The 22,952-nt window shown below is 36.6% G+C and overlaps 1 protein-coding gene across 2 annotated transcripts in view; it reads left to right on the forward strand.

The window, feature by feature from the left end:
- ITPR2 (inositol 1,4,5-trisphosphate receptor type 2) overlaps nucleotides 1-22,952 on the forward strand; it is a gene marked incomplete at its 3' end in the record, with an annotated part of 533,638 nt that overhangs the window by 425,708 nt on the left and 84,978 nt on the right. For both annotated transcript variants that reach the window (XM_079715959.1, XM_079715960.1), the window contains exons 47-49: nucleotides 2,384-2,576; nucleotides 5,231-5,356; nucleotides 12,498-12,673. In XM_079715959.1, coding sequence (XP_079572085.1) covers nucleotides 2,384-2,576; nucleotides 5,231-5,356; nucleotides 12,498-12,673 — 495 coding nt within the window. The remainder of the gene's footprint in view (nucleotides 1-2,383; nucleotides 2,577-5,230; nucleotides 5,357-12,497; nucleotides 12,674-22,952) is intronic.

Below are 22,952 nucleotides of genomic sequence, written 5' to 3' on the forward strand. Positions count from 1 at the left end.
GTGTCATGTTGGAATACTGTAACTTGTCCCCTATTTGAGGCAGAAGCTAGCCTTGATCATCCTTTTATTTCCAAAATGGAACACTGTTCTTGGAGCCTAACCATAATAATGAGTATTGTTGAAAATAATAGTTTGTCTATATGTTATAGACTCAAAGACCCTGGGAAATAGGAAGGACCTTGTGGGTTACCTAGTCTGTTCATCTATCCAAGGAGGAATTGCTTTATAAGGATCCTGTTTCTGCTTTAAATTCTTCCTGTGATAGTGATCTCACCATTTCAGGAGGAAACATCCAATTTGGAATAACTCCAATAATTAGAAAGTTATTTTTTGATAAAACATGCACTCTAGCCCACTTTTATGTTTGCCTACTGTTCCGAATATTTGCTACCCTGTCAACACGACAGCTTACCTCTAACATTTGAAGAGCCATTGTGATTAGTAAGCAACACAAGGTTTTACAGATAGGGATTCATGTTGTTTTTTCACTTTGAATTTCCCAGGACTGCTCGCCTAAGGACTGAATAAGCATTTGTTGAATAAGTATATATATATATATTTTTTTTTTTTTTTTTTTTTTTTTTTCGGTATGCGGGCCTCTCTGTTGTGGCCTCTCCCGTTGCGGAGCACAGGCTCCGGGTGCGCAGGCTCAGCAGCCATGGCTCACGGGCCCAACTGCTCCGCGGCATGTGGGATCTGCCCAGACTGGAGCACGAACCCGTGTCCCCTGCATCGGCAGGCGGACCCTCGACCACTGCGCCACCAGGGAAGCCCTGAATAAGTATATTTTTAAAAGTATACATTTTTGGCTTTTCACAGTTAACGCATTCCCATCTCTTTCAGTAATCCCTCCAGTCTGTCAATGCCCCTTGTAAAATGTAACAACCAAGATCAAACATAACGTGTCCTAAAGGGGCTGAAAAGCTTGGCTTATAGTAATCAGAACATTATTTCTTAAATGCACCCTGAGTTTTTTTTAAACTGTTTGACACTGTTGGATCAAGTAAACCTTTTTTTCCCCACACATAATTGCTTACCATACCAAAGAGGTCCAATTCTTCTTTTGTACAATTGATTTTTTTAGCCTATGTTCAAGAATTTTATTTACCACTACAAATTTCTTCTTTGTCTTATGATAGTATTCTAGTATGTGGTCTGTGTATATAACATATCATTTAAGGTAGCTTCAGTTACAAGTAAAAGAATACCAGACTGACAATTTTTTAAACAATAAAAATGTTTGATTATCCCGCATAATGGGAAGTCTGGAGGTACCAGTAGTTCTATAATTGATTAAATGACTCAGTGATGTCTTCAAACACTCAGACCTTTTCCATCTCTTCTGCTAAGTCTTCCTTATTATGCTGGTGATATGTCACTTCATGGTTGCAAAATGGCTGCCAAAGTTTTAAGTATCATCACCACCTTTTGTTCTAAGCAGGAAGAAAGACGGTACAGCAAAAAAGAGCTTTTGTGTTGTGTATTTGTTTTTTTGTTGTTATTTTATTTGTCTCATGTGGCTTTCTGTCTCTTCAGGAAGCACAGTCTTTCCTGGGAGCACCTCGCAACCCCAGGATATTTCTCCCTGTGCCTCATTTCCCAGATCTAGGCTATTTGCTCATCACCATACCAGTCAAAGGGAAATAGAATGACTCTTTTGCCTTAAACCAATCCTGTGATTCATTCTTCAGGGCTAGGTAGAGTACATAAATATGAAGCTTGAGACTTAGTCTACACAAACCCTTGTGACATAGGAAAGCTGTGTGTAAACATTTACCCTGGGTTTTGTTGTTGTTGTTGTTGTTTAAAGTTAAATTCTTACAAATACCAAATAAGAGAAGTACAAAATAATGACTATTCACATCTGGGTATATGCTTGAATGGATGTTATACCTACAAAAATATGTCTTGCTACATTTTCATGACATAAAGCATTTTTCTCTGTAGAACTCAGGGCACATCATGTAGCATATGTCATTTGTTCCCCAACAGCCCTTTTTAGGAAGAACAGGCTAACAGCAGGATAAAAATATACGAAGTGCTGTGCTTAAGATTACATAACCAGTCACTTACCAGTTAAGACCCTCTTAGTTCTCTGAGGTACTTCATGAACATAAAAATGTGTGGCAGGAGTTTAATGCTAATCCAGAAAGAATAAAGATTTTCTTTTGTTATTTATAACAAAATATAATACTTATAATACATTAGTCCAGTTAGTTTCTCTCATTTAAAGAGAAAAATGTAAAGGACTATTTCAGATACTTCAAGTTGGTATATTTTTCATAACTGAAGTCATAAAGTATCATTAATAAAGTCGTGCTAAAAACAGAAAATAGTTGAAGACCATGCAAAGCCTGAAAGAAATGCAAATTAATGTTTTCAGATTGTCCGGCATGATAGGACAATGGAACAAATAGTGTTTCCTGTCCCCAATATATGTGAATACCTCACGCGAGAATCCAAGTGCCGTGTGTTCAATACCACGGAAAGGGATGAACAAGGAAGTAAAGTGAATGACTTTTTCCAGCAAACGGAAGATCTCTACAATGAGATGAAGTGGCAGAAGAAAATCAGGAGTAAGTACAGTAACCTGAAATGGTTCATTCTGAGCACAATGATAGATACCTTGGTACCTCGGGATAACTGACGGTATTCATTTCAGTTGGTTCTTAATTTCTTGCCATCTGACATTACTGAAATTGTTTATAGGCTTAAGATTGTAAGCTCAGTCTGCAGCTGAAGCCAAGACACCTGTGGCTTAAGGAAAACAGAAAACTCTGACTAATTAGATCATCTTTTAGTGCTGATCCTATAGTTTTATAAATATTATGACATCCAAGATTGCAGCTGTATGTTTCAGCCTTGGAACAGCTGCAGGTTTGAAGGGCATGAATAGGCCCTGACCGGCCTTAACAGTCTGAATGGGCTGGAGAGTGTCGGCACCAGCACTTTTGTCCTCTTGTGTTTCTGATCTTATGATTGAGTAGATTGTTTAATATTTTCTTCTGAGAGCTATTCTATCTTTCAACATGTACCTCAACAAATCAAAGTAAAAATTGTGTGACACTTACACTCAAATAGGGCAGAGTTATAATGTCACAGTTAAAAGTTACCATAATACAGTTACCATTACTTATTTCTCAGGTCTCCAGTCTATTTGGAAATATTATGTAACAGCCTAAATGGGGAAAGAATTTGGAAAAGAATAGATACATGTATATGGATAACTGAATCACTTTGCTGAACACCTGAAACTAACACAACATTGCTAATCAACTATACTCCAATATAAAATAAAAAGTTAAAAAACAAAATAAAATAAAAAGTTTACAAAAAAATTGAAAATTTTTCAAGTTTAAAATAAAGTTTATTTTCCCAGATGAGAAATATCATGAGTTTTTAACAAAAATTGATAGGGGTAAACTTTTGATTAAGTCTTTTCTGACTTTTGGGAAGGTTTTCCAGATAGGCAGGCATATGTTCTCAATACCTCTACTCAACAGTGCTTCATCATTTTAGATTCCTAGGAACTTCAGTGATTGTGGTTTATGAACTTGGTTGAGCTTGAGACATAGCATCTTTGGATAAAAATTGTAACATGCGTTGTCACACTTCTTAGCAGAATATTTGAAAAAATATAGAAATTACTCTCCCTTAGCATTTTACCATGTAGAACCTTATGGAATTCAGAGAAAATTTTGGGTGTCCAGAATACATATAAAAACTAAATTTGATAAGCATACTTTTAGTTCTTGACAAAAAGTAAATTGAATAATGAGCCAGTGCTTGCAGGATCTGTGCTTTTTTAGATAAATGTTTTGTCATTTATCAAAAAACAAATCTTGGGACTTCCCTGGTGGTCCAGTGGTTAAGACTCCACCCTCCCAATGCAGGGGGCCCAGGTTCAATCCCTGGTCAGGGAACTAGATCCTGCGTGCTGCAACTAAGAGCCCTCATGCCACAACTAAGGGAGCCCACATGCCACAACTGAAAGATCCTGCCATGCCGCAACTGAGACCTGGTGCAGCCAAATAAATAAATAAATATTTTTTAAAAAAACAAATCTTAAAATAATTTCCAACATACAGTTTACTTTTAAAATTTGGAAGCAACTTATGATCAGGTTATAGACAGATCTAATTCATTTGATGGATTTGTTGTTACAGATGTATGCATCAACATCTTCTGATTTTGTCTCAATATTCTGCTTTTTAAAATGAGGACTCCTAATTCAGGAATGATGGAGATGCAGATGTTTACAATTTATGACACATTAGTCAACTAAATCCCATGGCTAATCATAGCCTACTCCACTGCTGGAATGCTCCATTCCAAGAGAAGGAAAACAAGAAGTACTGAAGGGAAGTGTAGTTTATAAGTAAGGAACAGACTTGAGATTGGAATTCACAGAACATAATTTGAAAAGCTTAAAATTTCTATTTGAAAATTGAGATGTCTTTCCCCCTCAATTGACTCCAATATTTTAAATCTGATGTTAAGCTATTAAGAGTTAGAGAATGGACAAGACTCGAATAAGTCACGTGTCAAACTTATATGCATGACGTATCTGTTCAGTTCTTTAGGAGAGGTGAAAACAACTGAGTTTTGGTTTATGTAAATGTCAGTTGTGTTCAGTAGATGCATCTGCTAATTCATTTCTGATGACAGATACAGAATCCCGTTTCTGAAAATATTCAGCAAAGCCTCTCCCACTTATTGGTAGTTCTTGTTGTATCTTTCATTTACTTCTGCTGTTGCAAACCCAGCAAGTTCTCGGGAAGCCTAAAGGTTTAAAACTTAGTGTTATAAATCACTAGTTCCCAGTAAGCAATGCTATGCCATGCTGTTAAGTTTCAGAGTTTCAGGTAGCTGTGAATGTATACCATTCCATTAAAAGGGGCCCCAGGCGGCTGCTAAACTCTCTTCCCCCCTAATCTGTTCTAGGGATAAATTAAAGAGAATTCATATAGAATCATCTTTTCTGACCACCTTTAGCAATTGCAGAATTACTCATCCTTCTACAGTGGCTTAGATGTAAACTGGCTAAAGGAGAAAGAAGGAATCAAATAGAAAACTCCTTTTTGGTATCGATTATAAATGTTCTAAAATAAGTCGTAGTTTTATAGTAGTTTACAAAAATGCATTTAGTAAAATGTTATTTCAGTAGGACTCCTGATTTGAAATCAAAATTCATTTTCTGTTCTGTTCCACTGTGCTTCTTTCCCGCTAGGTAATCCTGCCCTGTTCTGGTTCTCAAGGCACATTTCTCTCTGGGGGAGCATCTCCTTCAACCTGGCTGTGTTTATCAACTTAGCTGTGGCTCTCTTCTACCCATTTGGGGATGATGGAGATGAAGGCAAGTGCTTGTCTATCTTTAAATGATAAGTATTTTTGAGTCTGAAAACAATACTCTTGATGCATGCCCTAACTATGTAGACCTTCACAATTACAACAATTACAATCTTGTTGAACAGATTTTCTTTATTCATTGGAAATAGAGAATGATGGTAAGGAGAGTAGGCAAAAAACGATGGTCAATATAAATGTTTTTCAAAAAGCTCATATACAGAAGAACTAGTAGAGCTATATTATATATTGACGAATAAGGCAATGAAAAAATTATTTGTATGTAATTTTTATGACTGAAAGCATTTTTGTACTGTATTGTTTCAATTACATAAATATATGGGAAAAATGAGGGGGATGTATGCCAAAATGTTGACTGAGATAAATAAGTAGAATCTCTATTTTACTCTCTTCTCTTTTCTTTCCGTGTTGTCTGAGGTTTCTACAAGGAGCAGGCAAGTAATCTGAAAAGCAGTTTTTAAATGTACAGGGTAAGACAGAATACGATAATAGAGCATAAAGGATATTGACTATGAAGTTAATATTATTAAACGAACAATGCATTAGGTTTTGCAAAAGCAAAGACGAGAAATTATCCCATGTTAAGTGAAATGGGAAATAATAGGAGAGGTATGCTAAAGGGTGGGACTGTGGGAATTAAGTTTTGTTTAAATCTGGCAAAAGTGCATATGGGAAAATATGTCACAGGCTTGGGATACAGTCTGGTCAATAACTTTGGAATGGGCGTTGAAAGAATGGCTTGGAGGACAAGATGGGAGATGCCAGCAAACAATCACCACAAGGTGCTTTTGTATCTCATCTGTTCCTAGGATTATGTGAGAATCTAATGAGATGCTATAGGTACAGCAGGTAGAATAGCGGCTGATGAGCGTGCCGTAAAGCTTAGCTGTCGATGTTGTTTGTTGTTACAAGATAAATAATAGTACTACAAAGGGAAGCTCAGTGAAAAGGATGGTATGAGACGAGCAGCAGGTGTTTAGGCCTATTTCAGATGAACTGGAGGTGAGCAGGAAGGGAAATGGGAGTGTGCTGGTAATTTATTATTTCCAAGGTCCGTACAGACAGCAGATATCAAAGTTCTAGCCTTTGGGTATAATCTGAGTGGTCATAAAAAGTTTGATTCTTTTAGAAGGTACACCAGTGCTAATAAAAGAAGAATATTTGGCAGTGGAGTAGATGTGTGAGTTAAATAGCAATGAAAACATAGCACATATTTGGCCGCCCTATGTAGGGAAGTTGCAAATACAGCAGGAAGTGGAAACAGCTTTCTCTTCATCGTGTTTAGTCTCATTTAGTGATGATAGCCCTCTTGGCGTAGAAGAATGTAACTCTTGTTACGGGGAGAAGTCCAGCCGGAAATGATAAATTAGTATCATCGGCACATGGAATGCTGAGAGTAGATCGTAGGGTCCCGGTTAATAGAAGCATAACATCTTAGATAAGGAAGCAGTTCTGGAATCATCTAATATCAAATCATCATTTGACACATACAGAGATGGAAGCCCAGAGAAGCTGAAGAATGGCAGATCTCAGAGTAGAAGGTTAACGCTTTTGTTTACAATCTAGGACTTTTCTCTGTGGATGATTAGGTTGGGAGTGTGTAGGTAACAGGTGCCCCTTTATACAGGACATCATCTTCCCTGAGTTCCATTCCATGATATCCCTTACGAGACCACCAGAGCCAAAGTATACAGCCTCTGCTGCCACCAATTGTACATGAAATATCATGGAGATGGGTGCTGCCACCACTCTGGACATCTACTCTTTACTCAGCAGGAGAAAGTAGAACACCTGCTACATTTTTTCCTATTTGCCTGACTAATAACAATTATAATAGGAAAACTGATGAGGCTAACAGCAGCTGTTATTGTTTACCGTGTAGATAGGCTCGGGCAAAATGCTAAGCACGTCACATACATAACTTCATTTAATCCTCCTGACAATCCATAAAGTAAGTACTTCATCCTCATGGATAAAGACTTAGAGGCTTAGGAAGATTTGCCCAATAATTCGGGAGCAGAGTCTGGAACTGTGTATTTTTTTAACAAGTTCCCAAGGTGTTGCTAATACAACGGGTCCTTGAACAAGAACTTGAAACCACATACATAGTGGAATTTGGAATGAGGCTCCAGCCTCAGAGAGAAATAGGACTAACACAAACAAGGCAGGAAAACATGCTGTGTCATCATCAGGTGCAGATGCAGACTTTCCTCTTCAAAAGGGACTGAATAGACGTTAACAGTAGTAACCAAGATGGAGGCTCACTCTTAGGTATCTGGGTGTGGGTGTGGGTGTGGCCCTAAGAGGGAAGGGAAGGCATGAGCTGCCATTTTGGCAATGTGGAATCTGAAGATTGTTTGGGTAATCTGATTACAGTTCTATGTGGTTTATTTAATTATAGCTCCATGAATAAGGTTACAATTTTGGTCAGGATTAGCTGAGCCTCCAACCTTCAGTTACACGCTATGCATAGCTAGGAAGGCTGAGGAAGCAAAGTTAAGACTGACTAGCACACTTGGCCATCAGAACTGGCAGGAGAAGGTAAATTCTGTGCTGGACGTACAAGTCTCTAACCCTGGATTTTGTCAAGCACAGACCAGATGACTCCATGGCTGGAGCACTTTGAGGCAATTTAAAGATGATTTAGTTGATCATAAGATTCCTTCCAAAAAGTGCTAAAAAAGTGATGGGGACATGTCAGAGAACACAGGATTCAACTTGAAAGCTCTCCCAGTGGCCACATCAGTGGAAATTTTGAGAAAAAATATTGACAGTAATACGTAATAACCCATAGAATAAAATAAGAATCCAGCAGTCCATATTGATAGAAGAGAAAGTATTCCAATTAATTCTGGAAACAGAATGTCACCATTTGGCAAACATCCTATGGTAGTAAGAATCATCAGTGGATGCTAAAATTAATAGGTGAGTGTTAGATGAAAAAGTATAATGAGAAACAGGACACTGACATAGTCAAAGTGTATTTCTCCATAATATACTTATTATAAAAGCAACAAGAGTGACTTTAAAGTGGAGAAATCACTTTAATTATGTGATCAATATTAATGTCACCAGTAATGAGACATAGCAACATCGAGTGCTTCTTGACATGATGTGCTGACAAGGACATGGCATCATTTGCCAAAAATGCATAAACTGAGGAAATTTCAGGCAAATCCAGAATGAGGACCATTCTACAAAATAATTGGCCCATACTCTTGAAGCTTATGAAAGTCAAAGAAATATTGAGGAATTAAGAGACTAAAGAGACATGACAGCTAAAAAGAATGTGTGATCCTGGTTCAGAAAAAAGTCATTATTTGGGCAATCCATGAACTTTGAATAAGGTGTATAGATTAAAGTGGTATATCCTATTAATTTCCAGATATTGATCATGGTACTGTGATTATGTAAGGTATTTGGGGAATCTAGGTAAAGGGTATATGGGAATTTTGTATTGTATTTGCAACTGTAACATTGTCAGAAAGTTTTGAAATAAAAAGTTAAAAAAGAAAAAAATAAGTAAATATGAAGACTCCATCCAACTCTGAGGTTCCTGGTTTCTGGGTATAGAAGTTGATCACAAAAATCACCTAGTGAATCTTGGGCCAAAAAAAGACCTGTGGTCAAAATGGGCCACCTTTCCCAACCCCAGATCCTAATGCAAACTGCTCTGGAGTCACTGTGGCTGATGTGGCAGGGAGAATGGGCTGAGTATGCTTTCTCCAAGGGTGTTTTCCAGCCTGACCACACATGAGCTACTGGGAATCAGTTGTGCCCAGATCTCTGGTTCACACTTGGGTTGTAATATTAACTGAGAAAATAGTGTCACCCTGCAACCAGGGTAGCAGTGTACAATAATTAAAGGGAGATACTTAGTGGGGAAGGTGATTCTCAGAGGATCAGCTTAGAAGGCACCCACCCTCCCAACCCCTACTGCAGATAATCTCCTTTCATTGCCAGGCTTTGCAGAGCTCTGAATTTCTTCAGGAAGCCAGGGCTTATTGTGTGACTGTAGGTTTTGGTCTGGGTTTCCATGTTTGGTTGATTGGTTTATATGTTTAACATGTGCTTCTCTAAAAAAGAAACTTGTGCCAAAGTTGAGGAAGGATGCTATGCTGGTTGTGGCTGAAACCAGAGCTGCTGATGCTAGGGCATCTCCTAGATGTCCACTCAGAAGTTGAGCATTGCCATGCCAACCATCCCTGCCCAGTTTGGCAAAGGCAGACCATTAGCAGAGAAAAGTGCTGCCATGGGAATTTCTTATATCCAGATAGCATGTGATTTTTTAAGAATATTGTCTTCGAATTTTCGGTGTAATTCTTTTTTCCCTCAAGTGCTTCGTGTTAAAGGAAATAAGTTCTTCAGGATGGTTTTAATGCACTCATCTTAATAACAACCATTGATGGAGTGTGGCTGGGTGCCAGGCACTGTGTTAGGCCCTAGAGATACAAAGGTTGGGAAGGTTGTCCTTGTCCTCAAGGAACTTACAGTCTAGTTAAGGGATGAAGAAAGGAGTGAGGCACAATAGTAAAGAACACCCATAGATTTATCTGGTCTAGTTTATCTGGACTGAGGTGGGGGAAACAGGAAATTCTTCTGAGGCTCTGCAAGAGGCACAGCAATGAAGAGAGGGGAGTAATAAGCACCAAGCTCTCTAAGTAAACGTATAAACAAGTCAGTTGAGGTAGATAGGAGAGGTGAATTGCCTTGAGGTCTCCAATTTTTCTATTTGAATTATTTTTATTAAGGACAAACTTTATATACTTTCTAACACTTAATAATATATAGAGGGAATTCTAAAAATGTTTTCTGTTACAAAAGTAATACATGCTCATTATAGAAAGTTATATAAAGTATTAAGAAGACAGTCCCCCCTTTCGACCCTTAGTGGATTAAAAAATGGCTTTGACAGTCTGTACTGTCTTCTCTAAAGTTTGTCAGAGAGTTTCAGTTTATTCTTTTAGCATCAAATCTTCAGCTAGAAAACAGTATGATCATTCATATAGAATATGATTACAAATTATTGTCAAATGACAAAACTGTAAATTAATAGCCATTTTAAGTAACTTGTAAATTTATTTACTATTCACAAATACATATTTAACACTAAACTTTGTGCAAGGTACTAGGCTAGACACCATTTGAGTTCTCTCTACAAAGAGATCAAATACCCAGTTGTAAGTTCATGGTTATAATTTCATATTTAATCGAGGGGAAATCTCAGCAAGCCAGATACTGTCTGGGAAAGAGTGGTCAAGATGTGGTTAGATGATCAGGCATTAGTGTCAGTGCACAGTGTGACTATCAGTGCCAAAGCTGAGACTTTTAAAACAAGAATGTCACACCAAGTCGTTGCTTATGAATTATACTGAAGAGTCCAGTGAGTGGCTGAGAGTTGTTAAGTGTGCAAAGATGTTGGCAGTTTTAGTAAACTTAACAGTGAAGCTCCACAACTTGGGGAATTTATAATGGGAGACTGAGTTACTTACTCAAAACGAGCTCACAGGTTATGTTTCTGTTTATTCATTTAGTCAGCAAATATTTATCTGTTACTGCCTGCCAGGCACTGGGACAGGCCCAGAGGTGGTCCTCACGCTGACAGAGCTCACGTTCTGATGGCACCCCAGTAAGCATGAGAGAAGGTTGAAGGCATCATTCTCTCCATGGCTCTTTCAGATCTGTGAAGCCCGGGCAGTTGGTGGTCAGGCTATGTTTTGGTAGACATAGAGGGCTCACAAGCCAGCGTCTTAATAAACATGAGTTGGGTACCCATTTTGTTCGTGTTGACAGAGGACAGGAATTGAAGGTAATTTCCAGAGCAAAGAACTTACCCCTTTTTTCCCACCATCTTCAAAGTACTCTTATCAGATCATAAATCTGGTAAAGGGGCAGATCAGATCTCTCCTCCCAATCTTCTTTCATCACTGCTTGCTTTAAGAGAGAACATAAGAACAGTATTGCAAAAGGAAACCTGTCTAAGCCAGTGCTGCTCATTATCTGACTTTTGTTTTGTTTGTTTTTTAATGACTGACAGGATCTTCCTGCCTACTTTTGATCCATTAGCACTCACTATGAACTAAAGGCTTGTACAGAATTCACTGACGGAATCCAGATAATTCCATGGTTTCCATGATAATACAGAAACTCTGCACATCAGAGCACTCGTGGTGGTGTTTGCATTCAGAAGTGAATTTTATAAATAATAAAAAGAGGTGTGGCCCAGAGAAATCACTAGTGGAAAATCTCTATTTTATTGTTTCCCCTCTGACTTCATCAGCCTAAAGACACGTTTGAGGTCTAATCAGCCCAAGAGTGTTGCCCTTTAATTTACTTCTGCAAATATAGCACCACATGACCTTCAGAGGGGGATTCTTTGAATCCCCATGTCAGAGCAAACGTCAATGAATTGTCCTTTTTTAAAAAGGAAATGTATTTTTGAACCCCTTTTAGGGCCATTTCTAAAGAAAATTTTGTTGTAATGGAGTTTAGTTTTGAAACATTTGGAACTTCTGTTTTCTGATGATGTAAATAGCTGAACATTTTTTTTAGTTGTTCATTTGGCTTTTAAATACACACATATACATATGTATTCATACACATAAATACACTTGTATGTTTTAACAGTTAAAGCTTAGGTGTATTTCATTAAAGACTAGATATTCTCCATTCTGAATTCTTTAGAGGAATCTATAATATAAAAACTTGATAATAATAAAACAGGACAAGGTATGAGTTCACTGCCTGATTCCATATGATGTAGCTGAACATTCAGTGGTCATTAATCATAAATTTTGAATTAAGACTCCCAAGTGAGATACCTCTATCCAAAGTATTTAGCATGTAACTCCCGTAGGAGAGAAAGATGAACAAGTCTCAGACTTAATGAAAGGAGTGATGACTAGTGAGTATTTAAGCAGCCTGGGATTCATCACAAACTTTCTGGAAATGTAATAATGAGTAATGTGTACAAAGACATTTCCTCTAAGTATACAGTGTGTAGAGTGGGTTATTTTGAAATTCACTGTCTTAGGGCTTATCTTGCTGTATTATATAAAGTAGAGTGGCAAATATTTTAACATGTTCTAGTTCTGTTCTTAGTAAAAATAAACTCCTTCCACATCTTACAGGTACACTTTCACCATTGTTCTCAGTTCTGCTTTGGATAGCAGTTGCAGTCTGCACATCTATGCTGTTTTTCTTCTCCAAGCCTGTGGGTATTCGGCCATTTCTTGTGTCAATAATGCTCAGATCAATATATACAATAGGTCTTGGGCCTACGTTAATACTTCTTGGTGCAGCTAATGTAAGTACTTTACTTAGCTTTCTACTGTTCTGGATTAATTAAAAGTGTACTAAATATAAAAATGTAACTCTATGCTTTAACTCTGTATATACAGTAAATTCTAATTCATTGTGAGTCCGAGTTAATCAGAGTTTAACTTGTACCTTTTTTATTGACTTTTGAGAGAAGGGAAAAATGGCAAGTGAAAATTTGATATATTTAAGATGGTAGCATTTGGGGCATGACCCAGTTCTGCAGTCAGTTTAATCCAATTCAGTTTTAATGCCTTTGGCATCCTATATGGGCAGCTATTGACAATTGACTCTGAGCCACTGTTAACATCCTAAAGTAACTTCTAAATCATCCGAGAAAGATTAAATTATATTCAGCAGAATTTTAGAAGTGAGTAATACCTTTTATAAAATGACCAAAAGAAAAGGGTTGCTGTAAGAGAAAATATGAAGTTGGACTCTTTTTATGAGAACAAAACCTATTAACTTGTGAAAGGCATAGGTGAGGTTTTTTTTCCACTTAATTTTTTTTTTGAACTATTAAAACAAGGGAGTACATTTCACAACTTGAGCTAGGTAAGTTTAGAATAAGTAAGGCAGACTACTATTGAAAATAGCAGTAATTTTGCCCAAGAGATAAAATTTTAAAGGGACTAGACAACTTTTTGTATGGCACAGCTAAAAGGAGATATTAGGAAATGGTAAATCACCAGGTTGATGAAAGAACATGTTGCAGGTAAATAAATATTGCTAATAGGTCTGCTCAATAGCTAAGCACTTTCTATATTTTTTACTGGGTTTCTAACATAATATCCTATATTCTGGTGTCTGTATATCTGTATCTGGTATCTCCCCTACTACATTATACAGTTCATAAGACTAATGATTGATCATTCAATGTCTGAAACATCATTGGTACTCAACAAATATTTCTTAAGTAAATTAACTAATGAATGAGTGAAAGATTATTTTTGTATTCTTATACATTTACAGTGCCTTGCACATAAAAAACAGGTGGCAAATAGATATTGAAAATGAATAAATGAAATAATCAACCAAACTTTTGAGAACTATAAAGCCAAGCTAGTATGGCCAAATCTATGTTTCTGACCCCTATTATAATATTATATATAATATTATACATTATAATATTATAATTCTTCAAAAACTGGACATGATATATATGACAGATATGTACATACATACGTGATGGATACATATATATATACATATATGTATGTGACAGATATATTTATATGTTTATATATATTAAACGATTACATTCAGGTCACCAAATTACCAATTATTCCTCAATCATTGTGAATAAAGGGAAGTGTACTATACATACAAAGGGCTCTATCAGTAAAGAATTCTGTAAAGTACCAAATACGTTATTCTGTAAGTTTCTTGAGGGCAGGGGTTGTCACATTCATAGATATAATCCTGTCTACCTCACTCACTCCCTACCTCATTTTTCTCCACCTTAATGCCTAGCACTTAAACATTCAAAAATTGTTTACATGAACTGAACTAGTACTTTCGGTGCTTTGGGAATAAGCTAATTTTGCAAAATTTCCAACCAAATGAATTAAGGAATCTTCATGGATTTATCTGATTTTTTCTAGGCCTATTACTGCATCCAGCTTATTATTTTTTCTTTAAAAAATACATTGACTATTGAACCCAATTATTTAAAGAAACAAATAATATTTCTAAACTGATAACTGATCCTCAATAAGACATTAATCCAAGTGAGAAAATCCAAATTTGATAAAGGAAATAATAGCTAGACAGAATTAGACCAAAATAACAGCATTTATTGGGTCTCTGTTATCTAATAGACACTGATACTAATAGAGGATTTGTGGTTCTTGCCATCCAGAAGCTTTAAGGATATATAAAGAGGTACGGAATAACATTTTAAAGTCTATTGGGAAAACCAAACACATTGGGAGAATTTTTCTTTTGCCCCTCATGGGACAGGATAAAAAGATAACTTCTGCCTGGTTTGGTGAGAATAGTTCCACTATAAGAAATGACTATTCATCACCAGAGGGCAGACAGCAGAAGCAAGAAGAGCTACAATCCTGAAGCCTGTGGAATGAAAACTACATTCACAGAAAGATAGACAAAATGAAAAGGCAGAGGAATATATACCAGATGAAGAAAAAAGATAAAACACCAGAAAACCAAATAAATGAAGTGGAGATGGGCAACCTTCCCGAAAAAGAATTCAGAATAATGATAGTGAAGATGATCCAGGACCTAAGAAAAAGAATGAAGGCAAAGATTGAGAAGATGCAAGAAATGTTTAACAAAGACCTAGAAGAATTAAAGAACAAACACCTAGAAGAAGTAAAGAACAAACACCTAGAAGAATTAAAGAGCAAACACCTAGAAGAATTAAAGAACAAACAGAGATGAACAATACAATAACTGAAATGAAAAATGCACTAGAAGGGAATCAATAGCAGAATAACTGAGGCAGAAGAATGGATAAGTGACCTGGAAGACAGAATGGTGGAAATCACTGCCATGGAACAGAATAAAGAAAAATAGAATGAAAAGAAATGAAGACAGCCTAAGAGACCTCTGGGACAACATTAAATGCACCAACATTCAACACACCAACATTTGCATTATAGGGGTTCCAGAAGGAGAAGAGAGAGAGAAAGAACCTGAGAAAATATTTGAAGAGATCATAGTTGAAAACTTCCCTAATATCAGAAATGAAATAGGCACCCAAGTCCAGGAAGCACAGAGAGTCCCAGGCAGCATAAACCCAAGGAGAACCACGCCAAGACACACAGTAATCAAATTGACAAAAATTAAAGACAAATTATTAAAACAAAAAGGGAAAGATGACAAATAACATACAAGAGAACTCCTATAATGTTAACAACTGATTTCTCAGCAGAAAATATACAAGCCAGAAGGGAGTGGCACGATATATTTAAAGTGATGAAAGGGAAGAACCTACAACCAAGATTACTCTACCTGGCAAGGATCTCATTCAGATTTGATGGAGAAATCAAAAGCTTTACAGACAAGCAAAAGCTAAGAGAGTTCAGCACCACCAAACCAGCTCTACAAAAAATGCTAAAGGAACTTCTCTAAGTGGGAAACACAAGAGAAGAAAAGGACCTACAGAAACAAACCCAAAACAATTAAGAAAATGGTCATAGGAACATACATATCGATAATTACTTTAAACGTGAATGGATTAAATGCTCCAGCCAAAAGACACAGCCTCGCTGAATGGATACAAAAACAAGACCCATGTATATGCTGTCTACAGACGTAGGGACACATAGAGACTGAAACTAAGGGGATGGAAAAAGATTTTCCATGCAAATGGATATCAAAAGAAAGATGGAGTAGCAATACTCATATCAGATAAAATAGACTTTAAAATAAAGAATGTTACAAGAGACAAGGAAGGACACTACATAATGATCAAGGGATCAATCTGAGAAGAAGATATAACAATTATAAATATATACGCACCCAACATAGGAGCACCTCAATGCATAAGGCAAATGCTAACAGCTATAAAAGAGGAAATCGACAGTAACACAATAATAGTGGGGGTCTTTAACACCTCACTTACACCAATGGACAGATCATCCAGACAGAATATTAATAAGGAAACACAAGCTTTAAATGACACAATAGACCATATAGATTTAATTGATATTTATAGGACATTCCATCTGAAAAGAGCAGATTACACTTTCTTCTCAGATGCACATGGAACATGCTCCAGGATAGATCACATCTTGGGTCACAAATCAAGCCTCGGTAAATTTAAGAAAATTGAAATCATATCAAGCATCTTTTCTGACCACAATGCTATGAGATTAGAAAGCAATTACAGGGAAAAAAAGTAAAAAAATACAAACACTTGGAGGCTAAACAATATGCTACTAAATAAGGAAGAGATCACTGAAGAAATCAAAGAGGAAATCAAAAAATACCTAGAGACAAATGACAACGAAAACACAGTGATCCAAAACCTGTGGAATGAAGAAAAGCAGTTCTAAGAGGGAAGTTTATAGCAACACAGTCCTACCTCAAGAAACAAGAAAAATCTCAAATAAACAATCTAACCTTACACCTAAAGGAACTAGAGAAGGAAGAACAAACAAAACCCAAAGTTAGTAGAAGGAAAGAAATCATAAAGATCAGAGCAGAAATAAATGAAATAGAAACAAAGAAAACAAGAGCAAAGATCAATAAAACTAAAAGCTCATTCTTTGAGAAGATAAATAAAATTGATAAACCTTTAGCCAGACTCATCAAGAGAAAGAGGGAGAGAACTCATATCAATAAAATTAGAAATGAAAAAGGAGAAGTTACAATGGACACCGCAGAAATACAAAACATCCTAAGAGACTACTACAAGCAACACTATGCCAATAAAATGGACAACTTGGAAGAAATGGACAAATTCTTAGAAAGGTATAACCTTCCAAGACTGAACCAGGAAGAAGTAGAAAATATGAACAGACCAATCACAAGTAATGAAATTGAAACTGATTAAATATCTTCCAACAGGGCTTCCCTGGTGGCGCAGTTGTTGAGAGTCTGCCTGCCGATGCAGGGGACGTGGGTTCGCGCCCCGGTCCGGGAAGATCCCACATGCCGCAGAGAGGCTAGGCCGGTGAGCCATGGCTGCTGAGCCTGTGCGTCCGGAGCCTGTGCTCCGCAACAGGAGAGGCCACAACAGTAAGAGGCCTGTGTACCACACACACACAAAAAAAATCTTCCAACAAACAGAAGTCCAGGACCATATGGCTTCACAGGTGAATTCTATCAAACATTTAGAGAACAGCTAACACCCATCCTTCTCAAACTCTTCCAAAAAATTACAGAGGAAGGAACACTCTCAAACTCTTTCTACAAGGCACCATCACCCTGATGCCAAAGCAGACAAAGATACTACAAAAAAAGAAAATTACAGACCAATATCACTGATGAATGTAGATGCAAAAATCCTCAACAAAATACTAGCAAACAGGATCCAACAACATATTAAAAGGATCATACACCATGATCAAGTGGGATTTATCCCAGGAATGCAAAGATTCTTCAATATATGGAAATCAATCAATGTGATGCACCATATTAACAAATTGAAGAATAAAAACCATATGATCGTCTCAATAGATGCAGAAAAAGCTTTTGACAAAATTCAACACCTGTTTATGATAAAAACTCTCCAGGAAGTGGGATAGAGAGAACCTCCTACCTCAACATAATAAAGGCCATATATGACAATCCCACAGCAAACATCATTCTCAATGGTGAAAAACTGAAAGCATTTCCACTAAGACCAGGAACAAGACAAGGATGTCCACTCTTGCCACTCTTATTCAACATAGTTTTGGAAGTCCTAGCCAAAGAAATCAGAGAAGAAAAAAAAATAAAAGGAATCCAAATTGGAAAAGAAGTGAAACTGTCACTGTTTGCAGATGACATGATACTATACATAACTAATCCTAAAGATGCCATCAGAAAACTACTAGAGCTAATCAATGAATTTGTTAAAGTTGCAGGATACAAAATTAATGCACAGAAATCTCTTGCATTCCTATACTCTAAGAATGAAAGATCAGAAAGAGAAATTAAGGAAACAATCCCATTCACCACTGCAACAAAAAGAATTAAATACCTAGGAATAAACCTACCTAAGAGGTAAAAGACCTATACTCAGAAAAACATAAGACACTGATGAAAGATATCAAAGATGATACAAACAGTTGGAGAGATATACTATTTCGTGGATTGGAAGAATCAATATTGTGAAAATGACTATACTACCCAAAGCAATCTGCAGATTCAATGCAATCCCTATCAAATAACCAATGGCATATTTTACAGAACTAGAATAAAAAATCTTAAAATTTGTATGGAGACACAAAAAGCCCCGAACAGCCAAAGCAATCTTGAGGGAAAAAAATGGAGCTGGAGGAATCAGACTCCCTGACTTCAGACTATAATATAAAGCTACAGTCATCAAGACAATATGCTACTGGCACAAAAACAGAAATATAGATCAATGGAACAAGATAGATAGCCCAGAGATAAACCCATGCACCTATGGTCAATCTATGACAAAGGAGGCAAGGATATACAATGGAGAAAAGACAGTCTCTTCAATAAGTGGTGCCTGGAAAACTGGACAGCTACATGTAAAAGAATGAAATTAGAACACTCCCTAACACCATACACAAAAATAATCTCAAAATGGATTAAAGACCTAAATGTAAGACCAGACACTATAAAACTCTTAGAGGAAACCATAGAAAGAACACTCTTTGACATAAATCACAGCAAGATCTTTTTTGACCCACCTCCTAGAGTAATGGAAATAAAAACAAAAATAAACAAATGGGACCTAATGAAACTTCAAAGCTTTTACACAGCAAAGGAAACCATAAACAAGACGAAAAGACAACCCTCAGGATGGGAGAAAATATTTGCAAACAAAGCAACAGACAAAGGATTAATCTCCAACATATATAAACAGCTCATGCAGCTCAATATTAAAAAAACAAACAACCCAATCCATAAATGGCCGAAGACCTAAATAGGCATTTCTCCAAAGAAGACATACAGATGGCCAAGAGTCACATGAAAAGCTATTCAACATCACTAATTATTAGAGAAATGCAAATCAAGACTACAATGAGGTATCACTTCACACCAGTTAGAATGGGCATCATAAGAAAATCTACAAATAACAAATGCTGCAGAGGGTGTGGAGAAAAGGGAACCCTCTTGTGCTGTTGGTGGGAATGAACCTGATACGGCCACTATGGAGAACAGTATGGAGGTTCCTTAGAAAAACTAAAAATAGAACTACCATATGACCCAGCAATCCCACTACTGGGCATATACCCTGAGAAGACCATAATTCAAAAAGACACATGCACCCCAGTATTCATTGCAGCACTGTTTACAATAGCCAGGTCATGGAAGCAACCTAAATGCCCATTGACAGATGAATGGATAAACAAAATATGGTACATATATACAATGGAATATTTCTCAGCCATAAAAATGAATGAACCTGGGTCATTTTTAGAGACATGGATGGACCTAGAGACTGTCATACAGAGTGAAGTTAAGTCAGAAAGAGAAAAACAAATATTGTATATTAATGCATATATGTGGAATCTAGAAAAATGGTACAGATCAACTGGTTTGCAAGGCAAAAATAGAGACACATATGTAGAGAACAAATGTATGGACACCAAGAGGGCAAAGCAGGGCGGGGGGTGGTGGTGGGATGAATTGGGAGATTGGGATTGATATGTATAAAATTTATTACTAATGGGCTTCCCTGGTGGCGCAGTGGTTGAGAGTCCGCCTGCCGGTGCAGGGGATGCGGGTTCGTGCCCCGGTTTGGGGGGATCCCACATGCCGCGGAGCGGCTGGGCCCGTGAGCCGTGGCCGCTGAGCCTGCGCGTCCGGAGCCTGTGCTCCTCAATGGGAGAGGCCACAACAGTGAGAGGCCCGCATACTGCAAAAAAAAAAAAAAAAAAAAAAAAAAAAAAAAAATTTATTACTAATAAGAACCTGCTGTATAAAATAAATAAATTAAATTTAAAAAAATAACTTCATAAGAGTAGCAAGTGTTATACTTTCATTTCTTCCTGAGAAGAAATCTACATGGAGATATAATTTTCTTATTAACTATGTGAATCTGTGGGTAGTCTAATAGCCTTCATAGCATAAAACACTTGTTTGCACAGCCCCCAAATGATACGTTATGATCTGCCTGTCCAGGGCATTTTGACCAAAGAAAATATTAGCTTTGATCTGGGACAAATTGAATGGAATAATTGTAATTTTGATATGATAGATATTGATAGAAGAGTTTTTACCTATAGTTTTGATACTGTACAGATTAATACAAACATTTTAGCAAATATCATTTACCTTAACATTTAACATAACAGGCTCATTACAGAACTGTCTATGGTTTACCATTTCCTAGGAGGTAGGAAAAAAAAGAAAACATAAATCAATCATGTTTGTCCCTTAGATTTTAACATATTTATTAACTTAAGTTACACTTAAAACTTTGCATTGTGTAACAGGTGGAACTATAATTGCTAAAGCGATAGGTATCAGAAACAGGAAAATATTGTCTACCTGAGAGTTAAGCCTTAACGAGCATCAGAATTCCAGACCTTAGGTAAATAGCAAGCCTCTGAATTTCCTTCTTCTCATCAGTGAAATGAAGATATTAAAGCCTAGTCTGTCCTCATCGGGTTGTTGAGAAGATCAGTTCAGAAGATAGTGTGAAGATTTAGAAAAGAACAATAGCATGATAATGATAGCAGTAAAGGCTGCCGTTTACCGGTACCTAATACATGAAGTAGGATTTAATAGTAAAACATTGCTGTCATGATAGTAAAAGTGTTTGTATTTTGGTTCACAGGGACTTGTTTGTTTCTGACTCAGTGTCTTTCAAAGTGTTAAGCAAATACAGAAAGTCCTTTTTTTGGTAAAGGAATCAAGTGGGAGGAAAAACGTCAATCTATATTCTGAGCACTTAGTATTATCAGTTTCTGCTTATTATGATGCTTCATCTTTATCATCTTTGCTAGTTTCTAAAAAATTTGTATTTAGCTTGCAGCTTGCTTCTCTGTCTTGTCACAGGGGTTACCTCAATATTTGAGTTGTTTTTAAAAATTCAAATGTTCTTCTCTGTTATAAAAGCATATCTTATAACCCAGTACAGTTTTCTTCCCACATCTACATTACATTTTTAGTTATTGCTAATGAAAATTAACATTATTTTGGCAAATATAAACACATTTTATCAGTTTGGGATCACTTAATATATTTTCATACCATTAAACTTATTTGTATATCTCATTTTAATAATGATAATATTAACCAGTTATATGGATGTTATATAATTTATTTAACCATTTCATTAATTCTTATTGTTTAGATTTTTAGATTTTTATAATAAATAATACGATAAACACCTGTGAAATATATTGAGTCAAAACATTCATATTCTCGTCCTTTCTTTCTCACACACACACATACACACACATACACACTCCCTGTTTTTCATATAATACAGTCACTGATGCTCCCATTTCTGATATTCAGTTGCAGAAACAGAAAACTGCCCCAGTGCTGGGAGAATACTAGCATGTGTTGAATTTAGTAAGAGACACTACAGTTTACACCACCCTTGTTTACTGTACTGTTTTGCTGGCAATTTAAAAGATTTCTTGGGTGATTTTGACTACATGACAATTTTGTCTCACGCTTTGACTGTAGAACCTTATCCTGCCCAAGATGTAACATCACTGAAATGGAGAGTTTTGAGTCAAATAATCTGATTTTTTAGTAAGAAGGTTGATGGTTGATGAATATATAATAATATAGTTAAACTGCAGTTCAAGACAATAAATCCAATTTTATTTTTTAATAAATAGTAGACAATCTTTTTTTGCTATAATTATTGTTGGAAAATAAATAGGAACAATGTAAGATGGGGATAGGATTATTGATCAGGGACATAGAAACAAATATTTTTATAAAAAGCAAAAAAAAAAAAAAACGAACATTCATTTTTCTGTTTTGGAAGACCATCATTTGGATGATGTGTCAGTTTTAAAAGGCTGTACAGAGAGCTTACATTGCTGCCGTTTCCCTTCCCCACCTGCCACTTTTTCCCCCAACCTTCACACAATTTATCCCATTCTCAATGAAAAATATATCAAGGGCAGCTTTGAAGAATAGATGGAGAAAGAAAAAAATATAAGGGACGGTTGTGATCATTTATATTGGTATTTGTGTGCTGACTCGAGGGTCCTTCCAACACCAGTTCAGAAGATGGCCTTTTAACCACCTTGCTCAGTTCCCACACCCCCCGTTTATTGTTGCCCACATGAACGCTTGCCACAGAAGCAATGATTGCCTACGTAATGGTATTGACAAACGAAGGACAGGTTAGACAATGTCAAGTAAGTCATGACATGAAATGGGAGAATGTTTTTGTAACTTCTTCATTTCCATAAATATTCCCAGCTTTCATGGAAAATGCTCAATAAAACGAATTTGCAAATTTCAAGGTCATGCAGCAGGAAAAACCGGCGTGCAAGTTCTTTCCTACCCAAATCATTTATACTTACACTTATTTCTTCATGGTATGAATACTTCAAAATTAAAAGACAGCAGTTTCCTTGTTTCTGATCTGTGCAGAAATAGGTGGCTGCCACTACCAGCATTGGCTCCATCAAGAGAAAAGGAGC

Source organism: Hyperoodon ampullatus, assembly GCF_949752795.1.
Source record: "Hyperoodon ampullatus genome assembly, chromosome: 11".
Lineage (NCBI taxonomy): Eukaryota > Metazoa > Chordata > Mammalia > Artiodactyla > Ziphiidae > Hyperoodon > Hyperoodon ampullatus.